Source organism: Bison bison, unplaced genomic scaffold (genome assembly GCF_000754665.1).
Source record: "Bison bison bison isolate TAMUID 2011002044 unplaced genomic scaffold, Bison_UMD1.0 scf7180017864263, whole genome shotgun sequence".
In the NCBI taxonomy this organism is placed as follows: domain Eukaryota; kingdom Metazoa; phylum Chordata; class Mammalia; order Artiodactyla; family Bovidae; genus Bison; species Bison bison.
Window position 1 is genome coordinate 8,187,865 of NW_011494835.1, and position 13,882 is coordinate 8,201,746.

The 13,882-nt window shown below is 43.9% G+C and overlaps 1 protein-coding gene across 2 annotated transcripts in view; it reads left to right on the plus strand.

Annotated features, from left to right (window-relative positions):
- TSPAN5 (tetraspanin 5) overlaps nucleotides 1-13,882 on the plus strand; it is a 181,691-nt gene that overhangs the window by 124,432 nt on the left and 43,377 nt on the right. Inside the window, exon 1 of one of the 2 annotated variants that reach the window (XM_010848321.1) lies at nucleotides 3,803-4,752. The exons of the other annotated variant lie outside the window; for it this stretch is intronic. Coding sequence (XP_010846623.1) covers nucleotides 4,744-4,752 — 9 coding nt within the window. The 5' untranslated portion in view covers nucleotides 3,803-4,743. Of the gene's footprint in view, nucleotides 1-3,802; nucleotides 4,753-13,882 lie in introns of those variants that run through there. 2 annotated transcript variants of the gene reach the window in all.

Sequence of the window (13,882 nt, forward strand, 5' to 3'; positions counted from 1 at the left end):
GCCCTGGACCTGTCTTCTGTCCCGGTCTCAATGGCCTCGTCAGCCTCTGGCAGCACACACCCTAAAGAGTGAGGGGATGGCTGGGTGAACCCGAGCCCATGCCTGAGGCTGGCGGCAGTCTCCAGCAGTCCTTTTCCCACCAGGCAGTCAGTGCGAGAGACTGCAGGAACCAACCACACTCTAGTTTTCTGACCAAAGCTGAGCTTTGTGTTTCCACGGCAGTGTGGACCTCTTTGCTGGAACATTCTCAGACTCTTCATCTTTAATTGCACCACTCCTTAGGGTCCTACTAGTGTTTGGACTCAAAGCCAGAAGGTTCTGATTTATCATAAATCTGTGTTCTTCTGACAGAATGATCTCTCTTGACCAAACAGGACAGGCAGGTTCCAGGGGAAGCTGGTTGCAGAAGTCCCAGTTCTTCTCCAGTGGTAATGTGGATGGGGTTCAGCCTCTGGAGTGGGATGCCTGGCTCCCTGCTCCAGGCCAGGCCACATATGTCTTCAGGTTCTACACTTGCACAGTGAAGGTGGTAATGGTGTTCACCTCAGAAGTTGTTGTGAAATGTCAGTGGGATCGTCCAGAGAAAGTGCTCACCTGTACCAGGGCCATTTCAGGGATTCAAGTAACTGTTAGCTCTTGTTTCTATTTATATCGGGCATATGATTTTTACACTCGCTCCCACATCTGGCAGTTTCTTACTCATCAGAAGTAATCATTTCAAATCCTAATATAGACCCTACCAGTTTGCAGGGCAAGTCTCTGGTCTTTGAGGGCACACCTCTCTTGGTTGAATGCGGAACCACCAAATAAAGATATCTAGTGGACAGTTAAAGATGTTAGCATCTTCTGGATCATGTGCTCAACCACATTATAAGATAATGCTTGGAGGCAAGGGCTGCACCTGCCTCTGTGTATTCTCAGTGTGTGAATGGGGGCCACGTGGTGATTGCAGTGGTCAGGAAACTTTTGCGGTTTAGAGCTTGGGGTCTGGTGTCCAAGGAAGGCTTCCTGGTTTCACATCCTGGCTTCACCACTGCCAATCTGACCGTGGTGACAGTGGGTGAGTCACTTAATTCAACTGTCTCCTCACCTGTTAAATGTAGATAAAGTACATTTTGCCCTGGGGTAATTGCAAAGATGCAATAAGATCAATGAGAAGCAGTCTGTACTGTGGTCACTCTGAACTGGCAGCAGTCAGCACCATCCTCCCATGCCCTGTGGGAGGCTGGGCAGGACCAGCCTGGCTTGTGCACCTTGCACTGTAGTTCATTGGTAGTGAGCATAGCTGGTAAATACACAATGGAAAAAAAAAATGCCTGTTTCTCACTCTAGAAGTGATTGGATTAGATATCCAGTTAATACATAATCTCATTTATATGTGGAATCTGAAAAGTCAAACTGAAAAACAGTAGAATGGTGGTGGTCGCCGGGGGCTTAAGGGGGTGGAGGAGAGGAGATGTTGGTAAAGGGTACAAAGTTTCAGTTATTCGGGGTGACTAAGTCCTGCAGATCTAATGTACAGTAATGCAACTGTAGTTAATGATACTCTATGTTGCTACTGCTAAGTCACTTCAGTCGTGTCCGACTCTGTGTGACCCCATAGATGGCAGTCCCCCAAGCTCCCTCTTCCCTGGGATTCTCCAGGCAAGAACATTGGAGTGGGTTGCCATTTCCTTCTCCAGTGCATGAAAGTGAAAAGTGAAAGTGAAGTCGCTCAGTCGTATCCGACTCTCAGTGACCCCATGAACTGCAGCCTACTAGGCTCCTCCATCCATGGGATTTTCCAGGCAAGAGTACTGGAGTGGGGTGCCATTGCCTTCTCTGAATGATACTCTATAGTATGTATGAAATTTGCTGAGAGTAGATCTTAAGTGTTGTTAACATACAGATACATAAAAAGGTAACCCTTTGAGGTGATGGCTGTGTTAATGAGCTTGATTGTAATCATTTCACAAAGTATCAGAATATCACATTGTTGAGTAAAAAGTCTGTTTAAAGTGTACAATTATATCTCAGTAAAGCAGGAAAAATGCAAATCTCAATACCGTTGCAGTGCTACCTCTGAAGGACTTCCCAGCTGGCGCTAGTGGTAAAGAACCTGCCTGCCAACACAGGAGACGTAAGAGACTTGGGTTCAAACCCTGGGTCGGGAAGATCTTCTGGAGGAGGGCATGGCAACCCACTCCAGTATTCTTGCCTGGAGAATCCCACCAACAGAGGAGCCTGGCAGGCTACAGTCCATAGGTCAGAAAGAGTCAGACACGACTGAAGCGACTTAGCACATGCACACACAGACACATACATGCACACGCATGCTACCTCTGAAGTGAATAGGAGAGCTTTGCGGAGTTATCATGATGCCTCATTATAGTAATTGGCTGGCTTTGGGTTAAATATGAGGTCTGATTATCCCAATCTGCCCTCTGGGTTTTTTGCTATTTTATTCAACATTCTTTCATAAACAAGTGTTGTCTAGGTAAACATTTATGCAAGTCAAAACACCAGAACAGATTAAAGCTGGAACCAGGCAGGATGCTGCATCAATGTTTTAGTGGCAGCGAAAAACATCATCTGTTACATTTAATTATTGTAGCTAGTGTGAGTTCTGTTAGTTTGGTAGTGCTTGGAGTTGATTTCCAAATGTATTCGGGACTTTATACAAGTTTTCTGATTCTGCACGCTTAAGGAATATCTTAATAAAAGTAAATTAAGTCAATACTGAGAGTCAGAAATTTTTTCTTTTAAAGAGGGTCCATACTTCAGTCAAGAAACATTAGCTAGCTCATTCAGGGTGTGCAGGGCAGAGTCCTGTGCTCAGCTGGCTCTTTTGGTCTGCTGGACCCTCAGTACACATTCTCTGTCCAGCTCACACACTGGCCAGGGCAGTACTTTTACTGTCCTGGTTTCTCTGGGCATTGGGCGACTGGGTTATTCTGACTGTGTGGAGGGCTTTTTCGATTCTTGTGTGTGTGTGTGTATGGTTTTTAGCAGAAAAAGGGAAGCATATTTTTTCTCTTTTGCCACTCAATATACTCCTGCCTTCCATATTATACTCATCAGATACAGCCATTTCTCTTCTCCCCCTGTTAAATGAGACAGACCATTGTTCTATCAACTGTTACTTCTTTGTCACATTTTTGTGTTAGGAAGTTGACCGTTGGCAGGTTCTCGGCACACACGCGTCCACCCCCACTCCCGTGACGATATCCAGACTTTCTCCAGCCTTTCTTTCCCTGGGCTCTGCGCTCTTTACAGATGACAGTCTGAGTCCTCACGGTTGTCCCCGGAGGTAGGATCAGATAGAGCATCTGAGTGTAAGAATAGAGGCCAGAGTGAGGGAGTCTGAGGAACGCAGTGGGTTACTTATTTTATGTCAGTATTTCTGCTTTCGGCCGACTTCTGCATTTGGACCTATTTTTGTATTTTCCTCAAAGAGTTTGTCAAGTGATAACACTCACCAACTTAATTACTGCAGGATGAAATAAAAGGTATACTGATGTAGCAGTTGAGAAATAAGAACCTTCACTCAAATCTTTTTAGGGTTATTAAGAAAGTGCAGTTTTAACTGTTGATTTTGGTGTGATTTTTTTCCCCCCTAAGATTTGGAGCGTATTTAAATTGATCTTAAATTCTGAAACTGAACGATCAAAAGAAACCCCACTAATAATAATTGTCTAAAGTCTATTCAGTTTAGCTGTTTGAAGGTACAAGATTAATATGCCTAAAGCCAGGCTCTGATCATTTCATAGTTTTGTTTTGTTTCTTTTTAAATATTATGAGCTTTGAAGTCAAAAGACCTGGCTTCATTTTATGGGCTGGTTATATAATCTGTCTGATTCTCACTTTCTTCCTCTGAAATGGAGATAATAATACCCACTTCAAAGGAGGGTTGTTGAAATTAAGTGAGATCGTGTATGTGAGATACTAAGCATAGTACATGTTGGCAAAACCTAAAAATAAAAAAAAGTGAAAAGCTAAAAACCTATAATGACCTCTTTGCCTTTAAAATATAAAATCTATATTCTTTGATAGTATGTTCTAGACCCTCTATAGTCTGGCCTACAGTGACCTCATTACCAAGTTATTATTTTCCAGCCAGACAGACACTTTCACTCTTCATTTTCCATAAAACTCTCAAACATTTTGACCAAGACCCTCAATAAGAAGTACATTTTACATATGAAACAGAAGTTTCATGAAGCAGTACTTCATCTTGCCACATGAAATACATTCTGTTCCCTATAGAACATGCTGGTCTGACCTGCTAAACTGATATCAGCAGGTTTTCAAACTTGCTGGTTGAAAACTCACAGATTAGGAAGACTCATCTCCATTTCTTGACAGTCTCACCCTCCCCTGATACCCATCTCCCCCCTCCCCACCATGTAATCTTCCCTCATCTTGGCAGCTGGTGGCCTTCTCTGAACTTACCGTTTTTTTCTCAATCTCATTTATGAAATTTACTGCAAATTGGTTTTTAGGTTAATTATTGACTTATCTCTGTGTCTAGATGGCAAATGCTTGGTCCCTGTGGTCATTTATCAGCCTGTGTGTAGCAGGAGTCCTGCCCGTTGCTCTGAGGTTCAGACTCCAAGGTGTTTGTTAAGAAATTGCCTGGTGTCTTGGCTGCTTCAGTCTTTTGGCTGCTTTGCTGACATTCGAAAGCCATTTGGGGTGGACTCGGGAGCAGCAGAAGCTTCTTGCCATGACTACTGCCTTGGATTCCTGTGTCTCTGGAAAAGAATGATACAGGTTGGCATCAGGGTTCCAGCTTCTAAATGGAGATTCTCAATTTCCTGTTTCCTGACATGACTTTGCTAGATCTGAGGTGCCTTTCAGCCCTAGCAGTGTGTGAGCAAAGATCAGTAACAGCCTCCTCTCTGATTAAGCACAGCCTGGTATCTTTAAACCTCAGGCCTTTGCAGCATGGAACAGATAATGATTTTAGCCTATGAGATCTGCATTTTATGACATAAGACATTTTTAGATGTTTCCATGTGTAGATACACTGTTCTCTAGATCCTATATTGAGGGGACGGAGGAGCCTGGTGGGCTGCAGTCTGTGGGGTCGCTGAGAGTCGAACACGACTGAGCAACTTCACTTTCACTTTTCACTTTCATGCATTGGAGAAGGAAATGGCAACCCACTCCAGTGTTCTTGCCTGGAGAATCCCAGGGACGGGGGAGCCTGGTGGGCTGCCGTCTGTGGGGTCATGCAGAGTCGGACACGACTGAAGCGACTTAGCAGCAGCAGCATACATAGTATTATTGATGTAGACCCTTTCATCTACCATAAAAAAATATTATATAAACCATAATAGAGTATTTATATCTTAGCCATGCACCATTATCTCATGTTTGGAGCCCAGTTTTGAGATCCTGACTAATGATGAGATTTAGAGGCATGCAGGACCCATTTTATGTTTACACAGATTATCTACCCAAAGGTCGACCTCATTTAAAGGGACTGATTTAATTCAGGAAAGTTATTTTTCTCTTTTAAATCTAATTTAAGAAGCTTGTCTGAAATAATAATAGATAGCAGAGAACTGTTTGTGCAGCAATATAAACCAGCAGATCTAGACATGGTGACATCTTTCCACAGTGAAATGGACACAGCAGAAATATCTAGGGAATTATAGATTAAAAACAAATTACTTAACATCCAACGAAGCAGTGAAAAGGGAAGTAACACACTGCTAACTGCATAAAAAGCATCTAGTAGAAGTTACTGACGCACAGTTTTTATAATAACTTTGTTTTTTAAGAGGCTGACGGACCCTTAGGTTTTTACAGTAAATCTGTTCATCCATAGGCACGTTTTTCTCGTTTGAGCACCAGGCACTTGTAGGGACTTATGAAGTGAGCTTAGTTAAATTCAGCACTCAGAGAATTTTCACAGAAGCTTCCTTATTTTGATTCTTCCCCATCCAGTCTGCCATTTATCAGAGCTAAGATATATGTCAGAGGAAGCGGGATTTGTCTTAAAAGAGATTTGGAGGAAATCTTCCTTCAATATTTATAGTGCTTGACAAAGTCATGTTCACACGGAAGTCAGTATGGAGATGAGAAAGTTAGAATCGGGTGGCTTATTTTACATTACTGGCTGAAAGCCTGTCTGATGGGATTGATGCGAGCACTAATTAATCACCCAGGGTCTCCTCATTCACTAATCACATTGCATGAAACTTCCTTGTTGGCTGAGACTCAAGGGCAAACCATGGGCGTCCAGCCAGCTTATTTTTCATAAGCGTTATGCTACCTTTATAAATTAGTGTGAACCTAATGTGTACTGTCAGCGGTTTACTTTCCCATGGCAACCCTCTCTGGTTAACCAGCTTTAAATGAAATCTTGTATTGAGAATGAGAAGAAGCTTCTTGAAAAACGGTGGGGGTGGGGGCTGGGGAAGGAAGGTTTAAAATCTTCTTCATAATCTTTTTTTTTCCCCCACAATATATACATTTCAGTTCCAGTAAAAAATCTGCTAGATTGACCTAACACACAGATGACATGATCATTGCTTTTTGTTGTGAGCCTATATGACCTTTAAGGAAGAGACTTTTTCCATAACATTTTTAATTGCAATAATAATTTGTTCATTGGGTGCATACTATACACAGAACACTTCCCTTAACTCTGATCTTCTCACGTCAGTCCTGTGAGGATGCTGTTACTACCACCATTTATGGGTGAGAAAACTGAGAGCTGTCAACTTGTCCAGGGTCACATCTATCTTGGCCAGGGCCCAGATTTGAACGATGGTTTGTCATCAAAGGCCATGCTCATTTGATTGTGTTACTATTCATGGCTCATCTGGTCCCTTTATACTATCCCTTTTAACTTGAGGAAAATGTGGTCTTAGTCTTTAAAAAGTATTCCTATTTCCATATTCATTTTTTGCATTCATCTGGATTAATAAATCCTTTTAGAAGCATGTTATCTATAGCACATTGTTTTATGTCTTCAAATCATTTTAATGTCTTGCAGCTTTGGCTCAGAGAACAAAAAAATTGTGGGCATCTTTAAATGAGAGGAAATAGGTACAGCTTATTCACACATCACTTACGCTGTTGTTCATCTTGAAATGGTTCCAGACAATTCCAACAGAAAAGGAAAATTCCAGAGTGCACATACACGGATAGTTTCCAAGGCAGTGCCTGTTGAGAATGCAGTCTTCCATCCTGAAGCTGTGAATGGTTCAGCTACAGCTTGTGCTGTATGTAAATTGATTTCCGAGAGTCTGTGTGATAAACTCTTCTATGAAAGAACATATAAAAGAGTGATTTGTCAAAACCCACTTCCCCTATTAGAAATACCTAACTAGAGAGACTGGGTTGATATTTAGTGGTTTATATGGGCCCTGTGTTAAGCCAATACTTTCCTCCTTAGTATGCAGTGCTGATGTTCCTGGTTGAAAAGAATCCATTCCATTTCTTTTTATGGTTTCATGAAAAGTTGGAAAGGGGAAAAACTGAGCTGAACATACAGAATAAATAGCTAAATGGTGCCGGCAGCCTGCCCTTTGTTTTCAGATGTTCTCTCTCCCCATCCTTTGTGAGTCATTGAGCCAGTAGGACCTATCAAAGACGCCTCAGTGTATAGAACATTTTATGTGGGGCTTATTTGTCATCCACGGCAAAGGCCTAATTGCCTCCAGGCCTCCTTTCACATGATAATCAATGGATTTGTATCTCCTGGGTGTGCTCTATGTATTCTACATTCATCTCTCAAGATGTCTTAGATTGTGATCAAATATAAAGCATCAGAAAGATGCTGTCAATCCAGTAAAAACATTAAGGGCATTTAAAACATGTACGTGGAAATGTAAAAAGAGCTTGAGATGAAGGTACGTACTATTACTCTTTTTTGTGCATATTTAATTGGATCAAAATTACAACATCTGTGATAGCTATTAAGGCTACATGGCAATTCTAGGGTGTAGCAGGTTTCTCTTAGAACTTAGCATTTCAAAGGCCCACTGGGAGAAAATTGGAGTCCTGTTTAATATGAACTAGTGGTTCTCAAAGGTGACTTCATGGATGCCTTTGTTACTGATGTTATCAATAAGATTTCATTTTATACATCCTGAATTCTAACAAGAGGTCAGTATACTCTGAATATGGTTTCCTGTAGTGGTTTTGCCTAAGTGGGCTGGGAGGAGGCTGTGCAAGTGGGTGATGAGTGGGTGATGGAGGCGGAGAGCGTAGGTACCACCATTCCGCTCATTGTATCTATAATGCCTGGAAAATTGGAGTTACATGCCCCTAGTGTTCTTTAATAATTATTTCTAACTAAGACACATGATTACTAAAATTCACCTGAAATATGCAGTTATTTTTTAGAAGAATTTTTAATACTTACAGTTAAATGAGAACATTTTTAAATGAAAGAATTATACATTGACTATAGCAAAAAAAATTCATTCAGTAAGGGAGTCACTTTTCCCCCCAGAAAATGTGTAAATGTCATTATATTTCTCTGAAAAGAAAGGATATATATGTATGTGTGTATTTGATTGTTTGGTTTTTTTTGCTGTGCCTCAAGGCTTCTGGTATCTTAGTTCCTCGACTAGGGATTGAACCCAGGGCCCTGGCAGCGGAAGTGCTGAGTCCTAACCACTGGACTGCCAGGAAATTCCAAAGAAAGGATATTTTATGGAATAAGCAAACATTTTTTTTTAAAAAAAGCATGCTCTGCTATTTGTGTGCTCAGTTGTGTCTGACTCTTTGCAGTCCCCTGGACTGTAGCCCACCAGGCTGCTCTGTCCATGGAATTTTCCAGACAAGAATACTGGAGTGCGTTGCCATTTCCTTCTCCAGGGGATCTTCCCGACTGAGGGATCAAACCTGCATCTCTCGTGTTTTCTGCACTGCAGGTAGATTCTTTACCTCTGTGCCTCCTGGGAAGCCCTTAAAAGGTATAACAAAAATTTAAAACACACAGATACACAGGCATAGGGAGTATTTGTATTAGCTTTTTTTTTTTAAAAAAAGAATACCAGAAATAACTCTGAGTTAATAGCTCCTCTGCCTCCTCAGCTCTGACTGAGCTGACTTCCAACATGGCAGACAAGGGCAAGCCTTGGGCACCAGGGAACAGTCTGTTGGGTGAGGGGAACACCAGCCCTCCTGTAAAACAGTACTACTAAATGTCAAGAGCTGTGAGGGAGCTGAGGTTGTATGCTACCCGCCAGCTAGCAAGTTACCTATCTCAGTGTCATAGATGCTGGCAGAGATGCCAGACTCCTGGGTCAGAGATACAGGACACAATATTAGTAGCCAGTGTATCAACATTCTTCACTCTTTCCCCGAGCCCTGGTTTCCACAGGGTGATGCAGAGCAGGCTAGCTGACACCTGTGCACATAATGAGCTGTGTTATAGGCTGGGAGCCCTGAATTGAGGGAACTCAAAACTTTTATAATGGGTTGCAAGTCTGCTGCAGCCTTTGCAACGTTTCTGGGAACACTGTCTCCGTCTTCTAAGGCTGTCTGCTATACACATCTCTTGAAAAGATAGTCTGTCACAAATGACTCACTTGTAATGCCAATCGATTCATAAGGAGTGCAAAAACTCAAGAAAATGATCTGCCAACATAAAATACTCTGGAAACAGACCCCAAATAAGCACAGATCCCATGAACAGCTCCTGTGCACTGACGTTTAAGGGCTGCATATGTTCCGACGACACAGCCAGTGGCAACAGCATGTGTCTCACTATAATTTTATCGGATGGGTGAAATGTGATATTTTAATTATATCCGGTATCCTTTTCAAAACGTCTTCCCTTCCCTCGTGTTGGTCACTGCAGTCCTATGTATCTAGAGCAGGAGTTGTTATTCTCCATCTATACTTGAGGAGACGGTTGTCCAGTGACTTGCCCAAATTCACACGCTAGTATGAAACCTGGGGTTTCCTGACACCCAGTCTGTTGGTCTTTGAGACCCATTGCCTAACTCTTTCCCTTTTGTATTTTACAAAGGCAGAGGCCATTACGGAGGTGAGCCCAGGCCAGTCCCAAGTTCCTTTGTGGTGGCCACTGTCTCTCTCAGCTCATCTTGGGTCTTGCTCAGGCATCCTGCTGGGAATGTCTGGTGGTGGTGCCCATGGCCTCCAAGGCCAGGGACGAGTCTGAAATAAGGGAAGTGATTGTGTTGAATGTTTTCTTGTTGTTCTACGTTTTATTTCCAGTTTAGTTGAACACAAGCAGTCTCCACTGTGTCAGCTCTTTTGCTTAGCAGAGCAGACCTATTCTGCTTCCTAGTGGCTCAGATGGAAAAGAATCCACCTGCAATGCAGGAGACCTGGGTTTGATCCCTGGGTTGGGAAGATCCCCTGGAGAAGGAAATGGCAACCCACTCCAGTACTCTTGCCCAGAGAATCCCATGGACAGAGGAGCCTGGCGGGCTACAGTCCATGGGGTCACAAGAGTCGGACATGACTGACTCTTCACTTCAACATTTAATCACAAGTGGCAGACTTTTTATCTTTGCTTTTGGGGGCAGCTGTCTCTCTTGGTCTCCTGCCACCCCTCTGTCTACCTCTGTGATTCCCCCTCCAATTCCCTCTGTGCACTTCACCATGAATCTCACTGTCCTCTGGGATGATGCCGCGGCCCTCTTCTCTACAGACTCTTTACGTGGCCTTAACAATAACCACAGGAACAATTACTCATTGAGCATGTCCTGCGTGCCAGGCCCTTTTCAAAGCACATTACGTGCATTATTGCTTCCAGTCTCCCTCAGTGGCTCTTTGAGACGGATACTGCTGTCTCCACATTTGGAGAGGAAGAAATAGAGAACTGAGAGGGTCAACTGTTTGTCCGAGGTCACACTGTAAGTGATGGAGCTGGATTTCTCACCTGAGTGTGCACTCTGGCCTCCTGGCCCTCATGTGACTATGCCAGGACACCTTAACTTGCATATCTGAGTCCATCTGAGTGGTAACGTGTCTGAAACTGATTTCACAAATGTATGTTTCTCCTAAAATCTTCTCCCTCACTCACATTCCTAACTTTGAGAAGGACAGTAGGCTATTAAGTTGCTTCAGCTAAAATCCTGGGAATTTTCATAGATTCCTCTTTCTTCCTCATCTCCCACCACTAATTCACTCATTCATTCAACAAATATTTATTTAAGACCTACTGTGAATCACACATTGTTCTAAGTTTAGGGGGTACAGAAGGAGCTGGAAGAATCTCTGCTTCCATGGAGCAGTGTTTTCGTGGAAATCAGTATCCTCATTTTATGGATTTGGAAACTGAGGAATAGAGAGATTGAGTGACTTGCCCATATTGTCACGTATTTAGGGTGGAAACGAAGCGTTCTTGTTGAGAAAACCGTGATCTTGACCTTATACCCCATGCTTCCTGTCACCATGTCCTGCAGAATCTCCTCCTTCATCTTCTGTCTTCATCTTACTGCCACTGCCTCTGCCTTTCTAGGCTCGTGTCACTGTCACCAGAATTACTGCAGGAACCTCCTTACTCATCTCACCCGCAGTCTCACGTCCCTTCTTTTATTATCTGTACTGTACTGGAATGATTTTTCCAAAATGCAGTCTGATCTTGTCACCATCTCATCAAAAATCCTTGGTTGGCTTCAAGTAGCTTGGTGGTGCCTTGGTCCCCAGGACACACACAGCCTACTTAGCAATGTCAGCCTTCACCGGGTACCACAGTTAGCTGGAGTGCTGGTTAAGACAGGGCTTGCAGGGCCCCATCCCCAGAGTTGCTGAGGAGGTAGGCCTGGGACCCCCTGAGAATCTGCATTTTTCCATTAGTCTGTGGAGCAGGACCCACACTGGGAGTCGCTGCTGGCCCGGGGCCTGGCCTGATGTCTCCGCTCCAGCCCAGGCAGCGTTTCTGGTTTCCTGAGAGACAGGCTGTTTCAGGCTTTGTTCCTTTTGCACGCACTGCTTCCTCTGCAGGAGACACTTCCTTTCTCCTTTCCTGTCACTTCCTAGGAAGCTTCCTCTGAGCCCCTGCCCCCACCCCGCCCCGCAGGGAGCCCAGGGCCTCCCCTCTGTCTCTGTGGCTCTGCATCTCCGGGCAGGTGCCACGCCATTCCCTGTGCTTGAGTCTTGGTTTTATTTACCTGTTCCCACTTTCCGCCCCTCGACAGCTAGCTCTTTAAGAGACCAACTGTTATGCTTGTGACCTTCCTGTCCCTGGCCTCTAGCATAGTGCCCGGTGTATATAGAAACTATGTATTTATTGAGGGAATTGAAATACATAGTCCTACTTGTGCTTTTAAAAAAGAGTAATCCTATTTTAATTTTTCTCTGCATTTACCATTAAGCCTTGCCTCAGATGTTTCTTTAAAACTTTACGATGTTTCAATATAAAAACAGTGTACATGTGAGAGTCTTAAACTTTTGAAGCTGCCATTCGCTGGAGCTGCACTGCTTGGCTGTTTAATGCAAACAGGAGCTTATTTCCACAAGGCTGATGTTTGTCTGCAGATAGCTTACTGCTCATACTTGTCATGTGAAATTCTTGAGTCCTTCAGTCCTCCTCACCTTTCAGAACATCTGTGTGGTCTCTTCTTAGCCTTGGTTTTTATCTTATCAGAGAAGTATAGATGGAGTATCCAGGCAGTATAAGCCTGGCTTTGACTGATACAAAGATCAGTGGTCTGTAAACTTGCAGCCTCCGTGATTCCATCCAGAACTGCACGATCCCCTGTGTTCCTTTCTGTGTGCGTGCATTGCCTGAGAGAGTTCCTAGAGGAATATGGGCTATACGGCCTGCAGAGCCCTCCCTGCCTTTCTGACCCTTCCCATCTCGGATTACTGAGAAACTGAAATTGCACTAGTTTTTGCCAAAATGTTAAGCTCCAAACTCTTAACAAAGGAATTTGTGAATGAGAATGTCCCTGGATTGTAGACATTTCTTCAAGAGGTGCTCTGGCTGTCTCCTGGTGGAGTTCAAAGGCAGAGAGAGCCCTGCCCTCCTCTCTGGGAAAACAGGAGGAGAAAACACAGATCTATAATGCTTGGGAACCACGTCTCTGCCTGGGAAACGTTTCTGGGGTTCTGGCTGTGTCATTCTGCTTCCAAAATTCAATCAGCAAGCAGAAGGCAGCCCTTTCTCTGAGGGAGAACATGGCTGAATCACGTGTAGCTTCTCACATTAGGTCACAACAGCTTTCCCGGTAGTTCAGAGCCACCAGAGTCTGCCCTCAGCTATTGGGAAAAGCACCCTCCACCACATCACTGTTAGTCTCTGGAGCCCCATCGTGCTCATGCCTGTCCCACACACTTAACTGTTTATAGCAAGCTTGTCACAGACTAAGTGCGAGGGAAACTGGTCTCTTCTGTCTTAGGACCCTCTTGGTAGCAAGTAACAGGAAGCTCCCAAAGTAACTTGAGTCAGGATGGGAGGAGGAGATGTACAGTAGGGACCCAGGGGCATCGCGTGGAACTCAGGATCAGGACGTGTGGCCGGGGTGCTGGGGATGAGGAGTGGAGAGTGGGCAGTAACAGAAGTCCCCCTTTTCTGTTTCTGTATCTGCATGCTCCCTCCAAGGCAGCCCGGTCTCTTCCAGCCTAAGGGAGACTGAAGCTGATAAAAATCACCATGTCCAACACTCGATTTCTGGGCAAGAGAGACTCTGGTCTCGTGTTGAATAAATGGCTCTTTCTGAGATGCAGGCCTACTGCAGTCTGCTGTTCAATCTACAGAGGGTGGAGAGGGGCTGGGCTCTCCTTTGCATACATGACTGCAGGGGCCCACCCTTGAGGGGGGTGGCCAGTTTTCGTAAAAGGGGGGTGTAGATGGAGATGTTGCCCCAGTCAATATTACTTATAATTATTTTAGATTTTTTTTTTTAATGTAGACCTTTTTGAAAGTCTTTTTTTGGATGTTACTTCTGTTTTATGTTTT